The sequence below is a fragment of the Barbatula barbatula genome (assembly GCF_947034865.1).
Source record: "Barbatula barbatula genome assembly, chromosome: 5".
Classification (NCBI taxonomy): domain Eukaryota; kingdom Metazoa; phylum Chordata; class Actinopteri; order Cypriniformes; family Nemacheilidae; genus Barbatula; species Barbatula barbatula.
In genome coordinates this window covers 10,221,977-10,237,837 of record NC_136769.1, presented here as the reverse complement: position 1 = coordinate 10,237,837, position 15,861 = coordinate 10,221,977, and the positions used below count along the sequence as shown (strand labels likewise).

The window sequence follows — 15,861 nt, the reverse complement described above, 5'->3', positions numbered from 1 at the left end:
GTGGCTAATTAGCAAACTAACTCTCTGTTAGTCTTTCGCCTGTTTTCAGTCTTCTAACGCTCTATCAATCTCTCCTCAGGACCAATGATCAGCTGGTGGCCTTCCTGTCCAAATACAGAGATATGAATTTCATCAAATCTCACGGGAGAGACAACGCTCGGTGAGTGGTGACGTGCGAGTGGCAGTCAAACAGAAGGTTACTTGAATGGTGATAAAAATAACTTTTCTAATTTGCCTTGTCGAATGTTGCCAACAGATTCATCAGAAAACAGGGTTTGGATCGGCTTTTCTTCGAGTGTGACACCCATATGTGGCGGCTTGGAGACAGGAAAATTCCAGAAGGTATTTCCGTGGATGGGGGATCTGATTGGTTTCTGCTCAACCGAATATTTGTGGATTACGTCATCAACTCTCAAGACGATTTGGTGACCAACATGAAGCGTTTCTATGCGTACACGCTCTTACCTGCGGAGGTTAGACAATTTTCTTGAAAACAATTTATTTCTGTTGTGCTTTTTTAATATCTTTCATTTATTTTCACTATTCACTGGATTGGATTTGTATTTCTCACAAATAGTTAACCATGATAAATATTGTAGATGTAGATTTCAGAATTGCTCATTTGAATTGTGTATTATGTGTTTTAATGAAGGGGATTTCCCCCCGCTGTGGTGGGGTGAAATTGGATTCTTCCTCCCGTCTGGATCTAGTTATTCACAGCTGAGATATTGGATATTGTGGCCCGAGAAGGCAATTGGCTCTTTTTGTACTGATGTAGACATTTAACACAGCAGACCTCCTGACAGGGCCATTCTGTTAGACATCCATCTTCATTTTATCAGATGTCATTATTCTGTTTCATCCCCTTAGTCATTTATTTCTCTTCACCTCTTCCCTTCCCCCCCATTCATCATCTTTCTCTCCTTTTCCCTCTATCTCTGCAGTCATTTTTCCACACGGTTCTGGAGAACAGTCCGCATTGCGAGAGCATGGTGGACAACAACCTGCGAATCACAAACTGGAATCGAAAGCTGGGCTGCAAGTGTCAATACAAGCACATCGTGGACTGGTGCGGCTGCTCCCCCAATGACTTCAAGCCCTCCGATCTTCCTCGTTTCCAGGTGAGCATCTCCAGAAGCCTGTATCAGCATGAGCAGTAACAGGAGCAGTTCAATGGACCCAATCATTAGTTAAGTTCCTCAAAAGCTGTTTCACAAACAGTGCTGACCCTCAAGCCTGACTGAGGCCCGTGTTACTTCCTTTTCAGTCTGCTTATGCACAATGGGCTTTTAATTTACCTCAAACAAACACCTAATTGTGTGAGACAAGGTCTCCAGTCAGTAGCGATATCAATCGTGATTCGAAATCCAATGAGACCTAACTAAAGAAAAGCCCTGCTAACTCGTGCTTATACGGGGATCTGTGATTAACTCTGCCCGGCAAAAAGAGAACCATGAGGGATCAATTGCAAGGCTGTCTCATCAAAAAGATCCAAGTTGTGTGTCTAGTACGGCCACGGACTTTGACCGCAGCAGCCAATTTCATTCCCGTTCCTCCACCTCTGGTCTGGAAGTCTCTCATTAGCCCGCAGTATAAAGTCAATCCTAGCGCGGTCATGCCCGACCTCGTGACTCACGCTCTACTGTAAACGGAGCTAAAGGCTTGGATGAAATGAGTTTTAAACGTGTCATTCCCAGCTCAATGATTTTCCTCCCCTTCACATAGCTGGCCGTACCTTATTTTTTCCTTTCCATTGCAAGGAAACGCATTTTTTGCCTTTTCTGGTTTTCATTCTCCCAACTTTTTCCCTTCGTCGTGTTGCTTGCGGTAGGGTTTCACATAAATGATGCAGCAGTCTGTTCGGTAGGTTATTTCCTCATAAACTCCCTACTGTGCGACCCTGTGCCAAACCGTGACATCACATTCATCATTAGATGAATCAGTCAACTTATGCGTCGCTGTTTCATGGCTGAGGAGACCATGATGCATCCTACATGACGTTTCTACATTCTGATATGGTACGAAATAATAAATTTTGGCTCCGGCCCCCAAGTTTAATTTTAAATATCGCTTTCTCTTAACAGGTCTAAGCACAGAGTTAACCCGGCAGAGTTAAATTGCCATATTTAGAGCATCGCTAAATGTTTACAGCCGCAACTCTATATAATGGCCTTCACTAAACAGCGGTTAACTATTTGAGCCTCGAACTGGGGGAAGGGCCTGCAAGTGTTTAGCACATGGAAGGCCCACCAATAGACGTGAGTTTTAAGTAATTATCCGGTGACAATAGCTTCTTTCTCACAGACAGCTCTGAAGAAACGGTACAATGGGAGAGGAAGGGAGGCTTGAAATGTTTCATGACAGTTTAGATTTTATTCACGCTTTTCTCACCCCTCACCCTCCAGAGCCCCAGCTATCCTGAAAGAGCTTTTCTAGACATGATTTTCCAAATCTCTTTAGTCTTGCTTACCCTTTTCGTATTTTTTATTTAGAATTTTGGTTATAGAGTTCACAAAAGAACACACATTGGGTCACCCCTCTTCATCATGTTCTAACCTTGTTTCTCGTGTAGAGGGAGACATTTTAAAGAATGTTGCAATTACACTGAATCGGCACTTTGGTTATCGGGTTAAAAAAAGCATCTTAAAGCCCCAGTGAAATCAAAATGAAAGTTTTTTGCCCTTTTATAAAAAATAAGTTAGCCTTAAGGACATCAATAAGCTGCTGATCCTACGTGCTGACAAAAGAAGATATAACCCTTCGAAACTCCGCTCAAACAAATCTGGAAATTCCATGAAACCCCGCTACACTTCAGCCTCTCGTCACAGTTCTCGTCCAATCTGCTTTAGAGTCCCGCCCCTTCAATATGAGAGCTGCTGAAGCGGCGCCTCATATAAGCCACTTGTTCGCACACTTAATTTTGCGTTAGTGTCACGCAAGTGGTTGCACGTGTGTATCCTCCAGTTCAGAGACATGAAAGCACAGAGCTGATCATATGCGGCAAACATACACGAAAATCCGCCTATCTGACCCGTTTCAAGTCTACACAGACTATTGATTGTTAAGGCTCTATGGAAGAGATCGGACATCGCTGACTTGATGAGTATAGGAGAAGACAAACGCCAGTGTACTCACCTAATGTAAATAACACCCTTCAAATGACACATCACTGGTTACACTGATCTTCCTATTCTTTGCAATAGACCTTTACACCGCTGTGGCTATCATGCTGTTAAATGCAGCTTTGCCAGGCTCACTATGCCATAAACAAAACGTTATTGGTTATTTTAAAAGGGGGCGGGGCCACTCGATATGTCTCACGCTCTCTGCATTTTTCAGTTTAAATGACGTCAACACATCAAATAATGCTGCACATTCCAATGCATCGCAGTGGGCCTTTAAAAGTAGTTATGCACTTTATCCTCCCAGACTCAATGATTCGGTCGCAGCAGTTCACTAAGCTGAAGACTATCAATGAATAATGGCTTAAATTTGAGTCTGTTCTTCACACCAAGCTTATCGTATGACAGAAATATACTGCACGGGTCAAATGGATATAATTTATTATACTTTAATGGTGTTTTGTGTTATTTTTGAAGCTTGAGAGCCTCAGTCCCAGATGGAAACAAAGGACCAAATCTTTCACATTTCTCCTTTCGCATTCCTGGAAAGAATGTCGTGCAGGTTTAAAACAACATGATGGTGACTAAATGATGGATTTTAGTTTTTGGAAGCACTTCCTTTAAAGGTTCCGGCATTTTGATATTTCCATCTTCTCCCGAAAGATGTCTTTTTGGCATCAGCTGTCACTGCAACACTATTTCAAGCAAGAGGCTTTTTTGATACTTTCGCTTCTCCCAGATGTTATCCTCCATCTTAACTGTTTTGTGTTACTTGTGTTAGTCTTCGGGGAGGTGAGGCGGATATGTGAATAAAAAGCCAAGCCACACATTCTGCCAGAGATAGCACCACTTTGATATTTATTTTTACCGCCAATTACCGCTCGAGAATTTCTCTTCACTTTTTTGTCGTAGTTTGTAGCACATCGTACGCAATGGTGTGCCATAATTTTCAATTTTCTCATTCCTCTCCCGTCACTCTCTCTCATTCTCTTCCTGTTTTTCACAGTCTCAGCAGGCTGTCTGTCTATCAGTGTCTCTTTGTCTGCACATTCACACTCTTTATTTCTTTGTCTCCATCAGCAAACCACCAGGCCCACGTTCTTTGCAAGGAAGTTTGAAGCCAGCGTGAATCAGGAGATCGTGAACCAGCTGGATGTCTTCCTGTTTGGGAGTATGCCCCAGGGCACGCCGAGTTTCAAAGCCTACTGGGAAAATGTTTTTGAAGAACCTGATGGTATTCACAGCCTGTCAGATACGCAGCTCACGCACTACCACGCCTTCGCCCGATTGGGCCTAGCACGAACTGCCAGCTCATTACAGGGAGACCCCAGTGACACCAGCTGCAGGTCAGTACCATAGTATCTTCAGTTCTGGAGGGTTTGCGAGAGCTTGGGGAGAATTTTAAGTAAATAAATACATGACATCCTAGTAAACATCTTGACAAGAACAGGTTATTTTTCAGTTTTGACCTTCTTGATTGAAAAGGACATTTGGGCAAGATGTATTGAAGGGCATATACATTTTTTCTTATAAAAGTAGGTTTTAGCTACGTCAGAGTTTGCTAGTTGATTGCAGGTGGTGTTAGTCATGCAGGTGGTGCTGAGTCATTCCAGGTGGCATTTAATGGTAAAAAGACTATGTTGTGCAAGATGAGTCATCATTATTTCTGATCCATTTTCCAAGAACTAGATAAATGGCTGGATGCATGAATGGATATATATATAGATATACACTTAGATGAGTAGATGCATATATGTAGATTAATTGATACATAGATAAATAGATGCATACATAAACGCTTAGATGGGTAGATGCATAGATGGGTAGATGCATAGATGAACAGGTACATAGATAAATAGATGCATATATGGATACATAGACGCTTAGATGGGTAGATGCATAGGTAAATGGGTAAATGCATACATGGATACATAGATGCTTAGATGGATAGATGCTAAGATTGGTAGATCCATCGATGGATAGATACATAGATGCTAAGATGGATAGATGCTAAGATGGATAGATGCTAAGATTGGTAGATCCATCGATGGATAGATACATAGATGCTAAGATGGATAGATGCTAAGATTGGTAGATCCATCGATGGATAGATACATAGATGCTAAGATGGGTAGATACATAGTTGTATAGATACATACAGGAGATGGATAAATGCACGGATGGAAAGATGCATGGATCAATACATATACGCTAGGGTTGCAATGGATCACAAAACTCACGGTTTGGATCATATGACGCATTTTATGTCACAAGTCTGATTATTTTCGGATCAGCTAATGTTAATGCTTATCATAGTTTAATTATTATAATATGAGCAGTTTAGAGAATTTTATAAATAAAGTACCCGAAAGATATCAACAGATTAATTTAACAGAGAATCTTGTGTCTAAACAGTTATAATTTATCTTCCAGGCTTAATCATACAGTATGCATGCAATATTTGAAAAATGACAATATGTAGGCCTATAGCAAATATAAACATGCAATCAGAGCAAACACCTGACAGATGGATCTCTAGAGATCAGATTATAAATGTGACAGGTGTTATGAGGTGGCGATCATGGGCTATCTCGACAGACTTTCTCTCGTCTTCTCAAATGCATTACTGATTTATGAGTGGGCAGCGTGTCAAAATTGATAGTGTCACGCGTTTCAGGTTTTTCTGTGGATCACTTATGGTGCATTAGATCGCGTCATTTGGACTAAACAAAACACTACTTAAACAGCTGTGTACGGCTAGCTGTAAAGTTAAAATATACTCAAGAATACGCCTTTATATTGTACTTGTCAAGATACTGGAGAGAGATCAAGAGCGTGTGTGCGCTAAAACTATCTTTTACACTATGATTAATAAACTGAAAGTTAATCCGCGGGTCACATGTATCCTGAAGCGTAGAGCAAGATCCATACTGATCAGGGATCTACCACGATCCATTTCACTACTAATAGACGCTTAGAAGGGTAGGTGCATAGATGGGTAGGTGCATAGATGGATAGATGCAAAGATGGGTAGATGCATTAATTATAAATGGTTAGATACATAGATGCATAGACCAATAGCTAGACACTTAAATGGATAGATGCATAGATGGAGAGATGGATTCCTATACTATAAAATGGAAAGAAAGTTAAACAGGTTTATGGATGTACAGACAGATAGATCGATAGATAGATGCATACATGGATACATGCATTCTTAACATTTTCAGCTACAGTACAAGAAAAACTCTTTAAGTTTGATCAGTTTGAGTAGATAAAGTTAGATGAGTCTGAAGGTTTGTGCCAAGTTTGATGGACTAAGCTATAAAGCTGTACGTTTTGTATGTGTTTTTTACACTAATCCAAGTTTGTACAACAACTTTACCAAGCCTACATAATTATGTTTTGTTTGTAACAGTATACGTATTTGCATTCAGGATTTTCAGAGAGCTTAAGTAGTTTACACTCATTTGAGATGAACACACAGTATCTGAATGAAAAGCCAACAAAAGACTGTTTGATCTCTTGCTGCAGATCTGAGGCTCCTCAGCTGCCCAAGCATCTGTCCGTAGTGAGATAGTGAGATAGAGAGGAGAGAGAGGATGAGTTTGCCAGTCTGGCGACTGTTTATGTGTTTATCAGTGCAATAATGGTCACTGCCATCTCTGTAGAACGAGAGCACTTGTGCATCCAGACAAGTGAGGCACAGTACTGGGACCCTGCGGGAGGAACGCTTAAGGAGGCACAAGGAGGCGGTTGTTGCTCTTCTGTGGGGGTTGGGTGAGTGAGTGAGGCAGCATTCTGTTTCTCGCAGCTCCCTGTGACATCAACAATGAGAGGCTGAGGTGGGGCCGCTGAATAGGTGCTCTGTTAGTCCTCGCGTGCCGCCAACCTCCCGCGGGGACGGGGCGGGGGGATGCGGCCGCATGGTGTAAATATTTGCTGTTCTGCTTGTCAGGCAAGCAGTGCTGGAATGAAGCACCTTCAGTCAGTGCTGGAATACTGATGAGAGCGGGCGAGCGAGCTCTGCGTGGGGATCACAGCGAGAGCAGCCATCCGCTCCGCACGGCCGCTCGCGTCTCCATCAGCTCCTGCTGCTAGCCCTTCTGTGTGTCTCTCTCCGCGTCTCACTTTTCTCACCTCCACACAACCCCACATCTAGAGAAAATCGAATACTCCGAATTCCAAAGGATGGCTTTGTTGTTCAGAGAAAGTTTGAAGAGTTGTGTTGTAAGGGCTTCTGGTGTTTACAAACTCCAAATAATTCTCTCAAATGTTAGGATTGTGAATAGGGTTTAGAAGTACCAACAACCGATATTAAAAAACAACATTTTTTTCAGAAAAATGAGAAGGACAGAGTACATACTTTATTTAGCTGGTCAAAAAGAAAGTCTTGGCAGGGTTTTATGGTGAACACAGTCATTTTATTTTCAATGATTGTAAACAGATGGGACAAAAAAACTAATATGCATCAAAATATACGACCTATGCATTTGGTCTGTAAATGCAGTATAATATACCTCCTGTTCTTTATTATTTCATTAATTTACCATCTGACAGTTTTGACAAGAGTAAAGGAAACCACTCACAGCTCCTTTACATCGTAGTTTTTACTTACATAAAAATTGCTTTCAAAGCACAATGTTAAAAATTTTTATAGATTACATTTAACATTTTACATAATTGCAAATTAATTTTTTGTAATTATTTTTTTGAAATAAAGTATTTCTTAAAAACTGCTTTTTAAATTGAATGTATACATTTTTATGTTTTTTAATGTCTTGTCTGAAATTGAACTATTTTGTGTTTACTGATTTGGTAAACACCTATTTTTGTGTATTGAGTCTTAAATTAAGATGTCACCATTATTTCTCTGTGTAGGTATTTCGCTATGGGCCATCCTGTGTCTGTCCACCTCTACTTCCTGTCTGATGAGTTCCAGGGATACTTGGTCAGGCATCATGCCACCAACCTAGCAACCAGCAAACTGGAAACCCTGGAGACGTGGGTCATGCCTAAACAGTTCTTCAAGTTCACAAATCCACCCAATACCTTTAACCGACTACAGTTTGCAGAGGTACGATGACATCAAAATGTTTATGATCGTTTCCAAATTTTATGATTAAATCCACGTTACAGATTTCATATTTTATTTTTATTTATGATTAAGGCTATTGCCTGATTTTCATGGCTAAAAATCTTGAAGACGCTGCTTGTTTTGTTCTGTCCCTCTGCAGGCAAAATGTCTTGTCAGTATACAGTAGGTGCAAAATCGCCCCTGCAATACCTTCAGAATGTATGCAATGCTAAGAAAATTGACTTCAGAATATTATTGGCAATCTTACACTGCTGCACATTGTGCTTGACATACTCCGTTAAACAACCAATAATTCAGACGTTCTTCATTGATTTAGCTGTCAGGCAGTGCCATACCTGTCATCTTGCCCTTTGGCGTAATCAGTGATTTGTCTGCCACGAGTATGGGGGATAAAATAATGACTTCACGCTGAACTGCCCTCGGTTTATCTGTTGAGAACCAAGGGTACGTGTTCGGTTAGACATGGGTAAATGACTTTGATCGGGATATATATACGAATCACTGTTTGGTAGACAGTAACGTCAGTTTTGGTTTATTTTTATGAACTGTACCTTGTTTTAAAATAAATTATACAAACATTAGTCTGTGCCAGTGTAAGTGAGGTGGTTCAAATCGGACACAATAGAACAAAAAGTGCCTTCAGAAGTTTTTTGGATGCCATTGGAAGTTTTTTCTTGTGACACCTATGTGAAAAACAGTGACCGGTGCAGTATTTAACGAAGCAATTTTAATCCAGTAAATCCAGCAATCCAATTGTCATAAAGAAAAAGTAATGTTTTTGCAGCAAATGTGACAAAGTATATTTGGGACCCTGTCTGTGCATAATTTCTCAAAAGATTTGGAGCACCATGCATTCGTCCTTGGGGTACACCTGTAGGCAGACACCAGTACTATAAAGTGCTTTATCCAACCCCCAGCTTGGTCTCGGGCATCTTCCGGACAGAACGATCAAATTGATTTGCTGTGTTTTACTGAGGTGCGGGCACAGGACAGGATACGGGACAGGTCAGCCGTAAAGAGACTCCTGTTATTTGTCACATGTCCTCGGCTCAGTTTCTGTGAGTGGCCAGAGGGCGCTAGCATCTGCCACTCCAAGACGTCAAACAAGTCAGATGACCTCACTGTTGGAGTTTGAAACATTACACTGGGCACTGCTCATCACTTGATGCAATTACGCTCACCTCAGCTGGTACTGACAGTCCCTACTGGTTCCACGTGTTTATTTTTCCTTGGGTTGTTGTGCAATTAATTCGGCTGGATTTATTTATTTGTGCCTCTAAGCGGTTTTGGCCATGGTTTTAGGTCTAGGACAAATTTGGGGAAATGTGAAAGATTTATTTTGTGTTTATGCCAACATGAACAGCCTTTTAATAGCATGTGGCATGCTGGGACATTATCTGGAAGTCTGAGTACTGAATTATAAGTGTTCCTACAGTGCCAGCGTAATAAGATCTGATGATATTTGTGTGTATGTGTGACAGACATGTTTTAACATGTTTATTCTAGCTTTTCTAAGTGATATATATAACAAAAAGTTTTGTTACGAAGCATTTTCTTCATGTTACGGTCATACTATCATAACTAGTTAGAAATAGCAGAGATCACAAACATTTCCCAAACAGTACATTGCCAATATCGGTGCAAGGGCTTTGTGGTTGTGTGGTCCCATATCAGCTTTGCATGTCAATGAGGATGACAGAACGTGATGGGATTGATCGGCAAGTCAGCGCTGTCAACCGTGACCGAAGTCTTAAGATGTATATCACAGAGTTTGACATAAAAGACATTTGAAATCATATAGTTTGCATGGGTCTTTATCCAAGGTCATCAGGAAACAAATATTATGCAAATATCAGGCAGTCTGCACCAGCCTTAAAGGAATAGTTTACCCAGAAATAAACATTGTGTCATTATTTATACACTCTCAATTTCAATCAAAACCTTTATATGACTCTTTATTCAGGTCATTCAGATTAAGATCATTTAAGAAATATGTCCTTTGACTTCCATTGTATGGATAGAAAACAACGGAGGCCAAGGTTGTTTATTTACCACGTTCTTCAAAATATCTTCTGTATTTTCTACTAAAGAAAGTCAAATAAGTTTGGAATGATATGAGAGTGAATAAATGATGACAGAATTTTCAGTTTTGGGCGATTTTGTTTTCGTCCACTAAGGAAGCCACTCTTACATCTCACCCCTCTCTATGTCCTTCTTCATTCTCTCTTTTCTCTGTCCAGATCGGAACCGACTGGGATGCCAAAGAAAGGATATTCCGAAACTTTGGGAAACTCATGGGTCCCATGGACGAGCCCGTGGCCATGCAAAAGTGGGGTAAAGGGCCAAATGTCACTGTGACCGTGGTGTGGATTGACCCTACCAACGTCATCGCTGCTACCTACGACATCCTGATCGACTCCACCGCCGAGTACACTCACTACAGGCCTCCACTGAATCTGCCCCTGCGACCGGGCATGTGGACCGTCCGTGTGCTTCACCACTGGAGCCCCGTGGCAGAAACACGTTTCCTGATCACCCCCCTTACTCACCACAAACACTTGCCAATACGCCAAGGTGAGAGTCACACCTTTTCATATCGACAAACAGAACAGGATTTGATTTTACAACATGTTTATCTGTAACAATTTTGGTTTAACTGAATATTTGACTTGACAAGTTTTATGCCCAATAGTAACCTCTCCCACGGCGAACAACTCCCCATTCAACATGTTCAACGCGCACTTTAAATTCACATCACAAATAGAAATCGCTATATAAAATATAATATAAAAAAGGAAAGTCTTCTCCCTACATGTCCTGCGGCTAAAAAAAGGGAAATTTATGCCATTCGAACAGCCCGTCTTAGCTCAGTATATCACTTGAGAAAATAGTTACAGTTCAACACTCCTCATGCTTTGTTTCAGGAGTTCTCTCCAGCTCATACATCTAAAACAGATCGAGAATCTCTTCTTCCTCCAGATACAGTGACTAATGCTCTTGTGTTTGGATGCTCTGTTTGCCGAGCATCGTCTGACACGGTGCTGCATTGTGTATTAAACTGCTTCAACCTTTCAGGTCACCCAACCCCCACCTTCGTGCTTTCAAAGGCACTTTCTCCCTTCACGTTGAGTCCTTTTCCCGGGCCTATATATAGTCCCAGCTTACAGTCACGAATGAGTAATACACCAGGCCAGGTCACCTTTCATTGCTATAAACACACAATGAATATCGTGCGAGACAGACGAAGCAGCGAATGCTATCTCTGGCCTATTACCGAACGTTTTACTTCAAGTGTGGTGCGTCCGTCCTATACACCCTAAAACGTTCCTAATGAGGGAGAGGTTGTGATTGCGTCTCGGTGCATGTGTTTGTGGGCGGTGATAAAAACATTTGATTTACCGGACTGTGTTATGATTAATGTCTACAGCAGGCACAGAGTCCTCTGCTCGCCATGCCTCTGCACCCAGAGCTAATAAAAGTTTATGGAGTGTGTTTATTTGGCCCAGGTCGGGCGACTCACTGTAAGCATGGCGCTCGCCTGTCCATGCATTTTTGGTGGGCTGCCCACGGCGTGATATGGAATTATTGGGAATGAAGGAGAGGGATTGGGCAGAGAAAGGAGAGGTCTCAGAAAAAGATAGAAAAGAAGTATGAGAACTTGAGGAATTCACAGCTTACATCCAGGGCCAACAGGTCCTTGATCACAGCCAGATGAGTTGTGTTTAGTCCACTAGAGTGGTGTGTGTGATCATACTGTACATAACCAGAGGAACATTGTTGTTTAGAGGTTGCTCTTTCATAAACGAGGGCAGACTTTGTAGTTCCCAGTTGTATTTCAACTTTGTCTCGGGTGTCTCAGTAATGTCATTGTTGATATACAATAGGAGTATCAAACCTTTTGAAACCTTCAATTAGCCAATGTTCGTAATAAATACATTAAAATATAATAATTATTTATTATTATTAGGTACAAGAAACAGATAGCCTGTATGGGTATTTGTAGTTAAACCCTGTTTAATATATACAAGAAATGTTTAATACATACAAGAAAATGTTCTTGTTCTTGTATGTGTTTATTAATACAAAATTAATATGCGCAGTACACAGACAGGTATTATGTAAACGCAAGCTTTGAACTTGTTTAACTTATTTAATGTTTGAGGTTGAAAAAGCTAATAATCGCATCATGTTTTTTTCAAATACAGCTTTAACAGACCCACACAGGTACTCAGTGGGTGGACAAGAACATTTGATCTTAAAAAAATTTGATGAAAGAAATGTGTGAGATCATCTTAAAATTTACTTTTGATTGCAGAATTTTGTGTCAGAGCAAATCTGAGCACAGCTGCAGTCTCATATGCACTTTCAAGGACATTTCCATTTGCTTTCTATTTAATTCCCAGTCAAAGATTTGATAAGAAAGAGTAGTATAAGCAAAGTATAACTCTAAATATAAAAAAAAGATTTGATAGTTTTGTGTAACTGATATATTTATATTTTTTCTCTAAACTACTCTCTGGAGACTTTTATATTAAGCTATAAATGTTAAGATACAATATAAACCTTCAGCTGTCCGAAAAGAGCTTGAGTCATCTTTTTTTATCAATAAATGAAATTAGTGGCACTTTTATCTATTTTTGCTAAGGTTTATCTGTGAATACTGTAATAATAAAACTTTGCTTTGCTTGCAGTAAGCCCTTTTGCATCTTTATGAAAAAACAACGTTCTTTTTCTTTTTGTCTCACAGAGGATGCTTTGAGAATGCACAAAGGGCCCACCAAGAACAGCTACATGGAGCAGAGTTTCCACGGCCTCAACCCTATCCTGAACATCCCGGTCCATCTGGGCCAGGTAGAGGCAGCGGAGCTCAACGGTGGTCTTACGGGGTCTGAGTTGGAGCGCTGGATGGACAGTCTAGTGAGCGAGGTGTGGTCGGCTGTGGATGTGTGTGCAATAGGCCCCAGTGGCTGTCCAGTCATGCAGACATGCAGGGAAACGGCATGGAGCTCTCTCAGCCCGGACCCAAAATCTCAGTTTGGCCTTCCCAGAGCCAACGGGCGAATCAGGTAGCAGCGTTCGCTGCCCTGAGGACTGCCCTTTTGTAGGTCATTTTTAATTTATTTTCCAGTGTCGCTCATGTGAACAGGAGCAGAATGCCCGCCTTTTTATGCTCTAAAATGCAAAATACACATGAAAGCGGACGCTGGGAAGATTATTTTAAAGATTTTAAATGCACGCCAGCTGGTTATCTCAAACTATTGAGTGCTCTAGTGATGTGAGTGCCGTCAGTCATCTTTCTACTTTATTTATTTTGATTACTGTGATTGAATCTTTGTTGACTGGATGCTGGAATAGACTATTAAGCACAGAATGGACTTGAACCCTGGTTGTAAGACCAAAATACATGTTTGTATAGCCTCAATATTTAAACACACTTTAATTTATAAGATCAGTGTTTTTCAACTTATACTTTATTAAAATCCTCATGTCTGATTGTAAAATGGCCCAAAAATATAATTTGGGCACTAAAGACACACAAAAAAAATGCATTTGTTTCAACAAAATATCAAAATGAGTGGCATTTATTTTAAAGAAGGCAGAAAACACAGTATTTGAACAGTTTCTGAAATGTAAAGATATACACTCCAGTTTACTCTGCATGGACTTTATGAATTCATACAAAAAAAGATCTTAAAGGACATAACAGTTCACCCAAAAATGAAAATTCTGTCTTCATTTGCTCACCCTCGAGTTGTATACTGTCTGTTTAAATGTCTTTGTTCCAATGAACACAGAGAAAGATATTTGGACGAATGCTTGTAACCAAACCCCACCATTGACTACCATAGTAGGACAAAAGCACAATGGTAGTCAAAAGTGCCCCAGAACTGTTTGCTGTCCTACATTCTTCAAGATATCTTCTTTTGTGTTCAACAGAACAAAGATGTTTATACAGATTTGGAGGGGGAGTAAATGAAGACTTGTGGGTGAACTGTTCCTCTGTTCAACTGTGCAACATACATTTTATGTTGCTTTGAGGGTCAAGCTTCATTTGTTTTACTAATTTGATTTTCAATCCTTTAAATGTGACCTTATTGTACAAAAGTGTCCAAATGTTTTGGGGTCCACTGTATATAACTGTCACCAACGCAACATTGCAGAAATCTGTAGTTTTAAGACAAATCATTCTCGTTCCCGACTCAAGTCTCACTAGACTGGGCAAAAGTCAGATTTTATTTTTAATAAGTTATTGGTTGAAAAACACTTTTGGTTTTGAAGTTATTAAGAGTTCTGGGCCACATTGTCATGGTTATTAAAGTAAGAGAGTGAGTCTAGAGAAGCATGTGTTCCGTGTGAAGTGGCAGACTGCTGACGTTGTCCCATGTGAGCTGTGCTGGAGCTCTGACTTCTGTCTCTATGCTGTTCCCTTCAGGCTGCCCAAACATAAAGTAGAAGGTGCCAGCTGAGCTGGCACACAGAGGAAAAAAGTAATTCCTCCATTTTTTTTATTGTATCGTTTTTTTTTTTTTTTTTTTGCTTAAACAGAGGTACTGGGTAGCTGAGAGGTGTAAGATGGCTATTTATTCATGTGTTTATATAAATGAAATAGATATTTTTTTAGTCAATGACTAATGTCTATATGCTGTTTTTTGCAGCTCATTCAATACCTTTTGTAAACAAGCTGCCTTTATTTACAAAGGCTATTATCCCAATCATATAACTACAAACACGAGATGCGGTACTAGTACAGGCGTATGTAAAAACACCTCTCCATATCATAAACGCTGATCTCACTGGGAAACTAACTGGTTGAATGATCTTAAATCACCTCAAAAACTGAGATTTAAGTCATGCTGCTTGTAATATTTTATTTTGGTCTTTTTTATATGAGCCAATGTTTGTGTTGCTTAAATATCTTAATGAGCGAATAAAGGACATCAGCCAGACCAGTTGGTAGCATCGACACAATACCACTGGAATTGCTTCCAAAAGTTGCCTGGAAGAGGCCTCAACTGCTCTCCATTGCACGTATGCCATTTAAATGTCACATTTTCCAAACTGGGCTGTCAGGATTACTCGCATCCAAAATAATGATATGCTAGTCATTCAGATGTATTTTCAGCGGAGAAGATTGCACGCTTGCTGGACTCTGAAGTTTGCATTGGACCAACATCTTCGTTTTTGCAGACCTTTTATGTTTTTGTACATTGAAACTAGTTTGGCGTGTTGCACTCTATCATTTAAGGAACAGATCTCCTCGGGGACTGTAAGCCTGGCCTTGTCATTACTTTGTTATCTGGTCTTCAGAGAGTGAAATATGGTCGTGTGATCCGAAGGAGACTGTGACCTTTGATTTTCAATCTAATGCTTGTCTACGTGCTGTTACATCTGTACTGTACATGGGTGAAAGTGCAAATGATTTGATATTCTTAAAAAAAAGAAAGAAATTATATATAGTTACTATGTCTTGAGATTTTGGCTTAAATTAAATGTTTGACACCATGAGAACTATTCAACACTTAAAGGTGAAGTGTGTAGTATTCTTGATCATTTTCTCCTTTCTCAGTTTAATATGCAGAGACAGATATAAGTAAGCCATTCTTAGATCGACGTCCCAAAGACGTTTTTGTAGTTCCACTA

General features: G+C 40.3%; 1 protein-coding gene across 1 annotated transcript in view; it reads left to right on the top strand.

Moving 5' to 3' along the window:
* xylt1 (xylosyltransferase I) overlaps positions 1-14,788 on the top strand; it is a 47,893-nt gene extending 33,105 nt beyond the window's left edge. The window contains exons 5-11 of the mRNA XM_079455728.1: positions 80-160; positions 257-473; positions 945-1,121; positions 4,203-4,468; positions 8,004-8,199; positions 10,461-10,794; positions 12,968-14,788. Coding sequence (XP_079311854.1) covers positions 80-160; positions 257-473; positions 945-1,121; positions 4,203-4,468; positions 8,004-8,199; positions 10,461-10,794; positions 12,968-13,290 — 1,594 coding nt within the window. The 3' untranslated portion in view covers positions 13,291-14,788. The remainder of the gene's footprint in view (positions 1-79; positions 161-256; positions 474-944; positions 1,122-4,202; positions 4,469-8,003; positions 8,200-10,460; positions 10,795-12,967) is intronic.
* Positions 14,789-15,861: the final 1,073 nt, after the last annotated feature.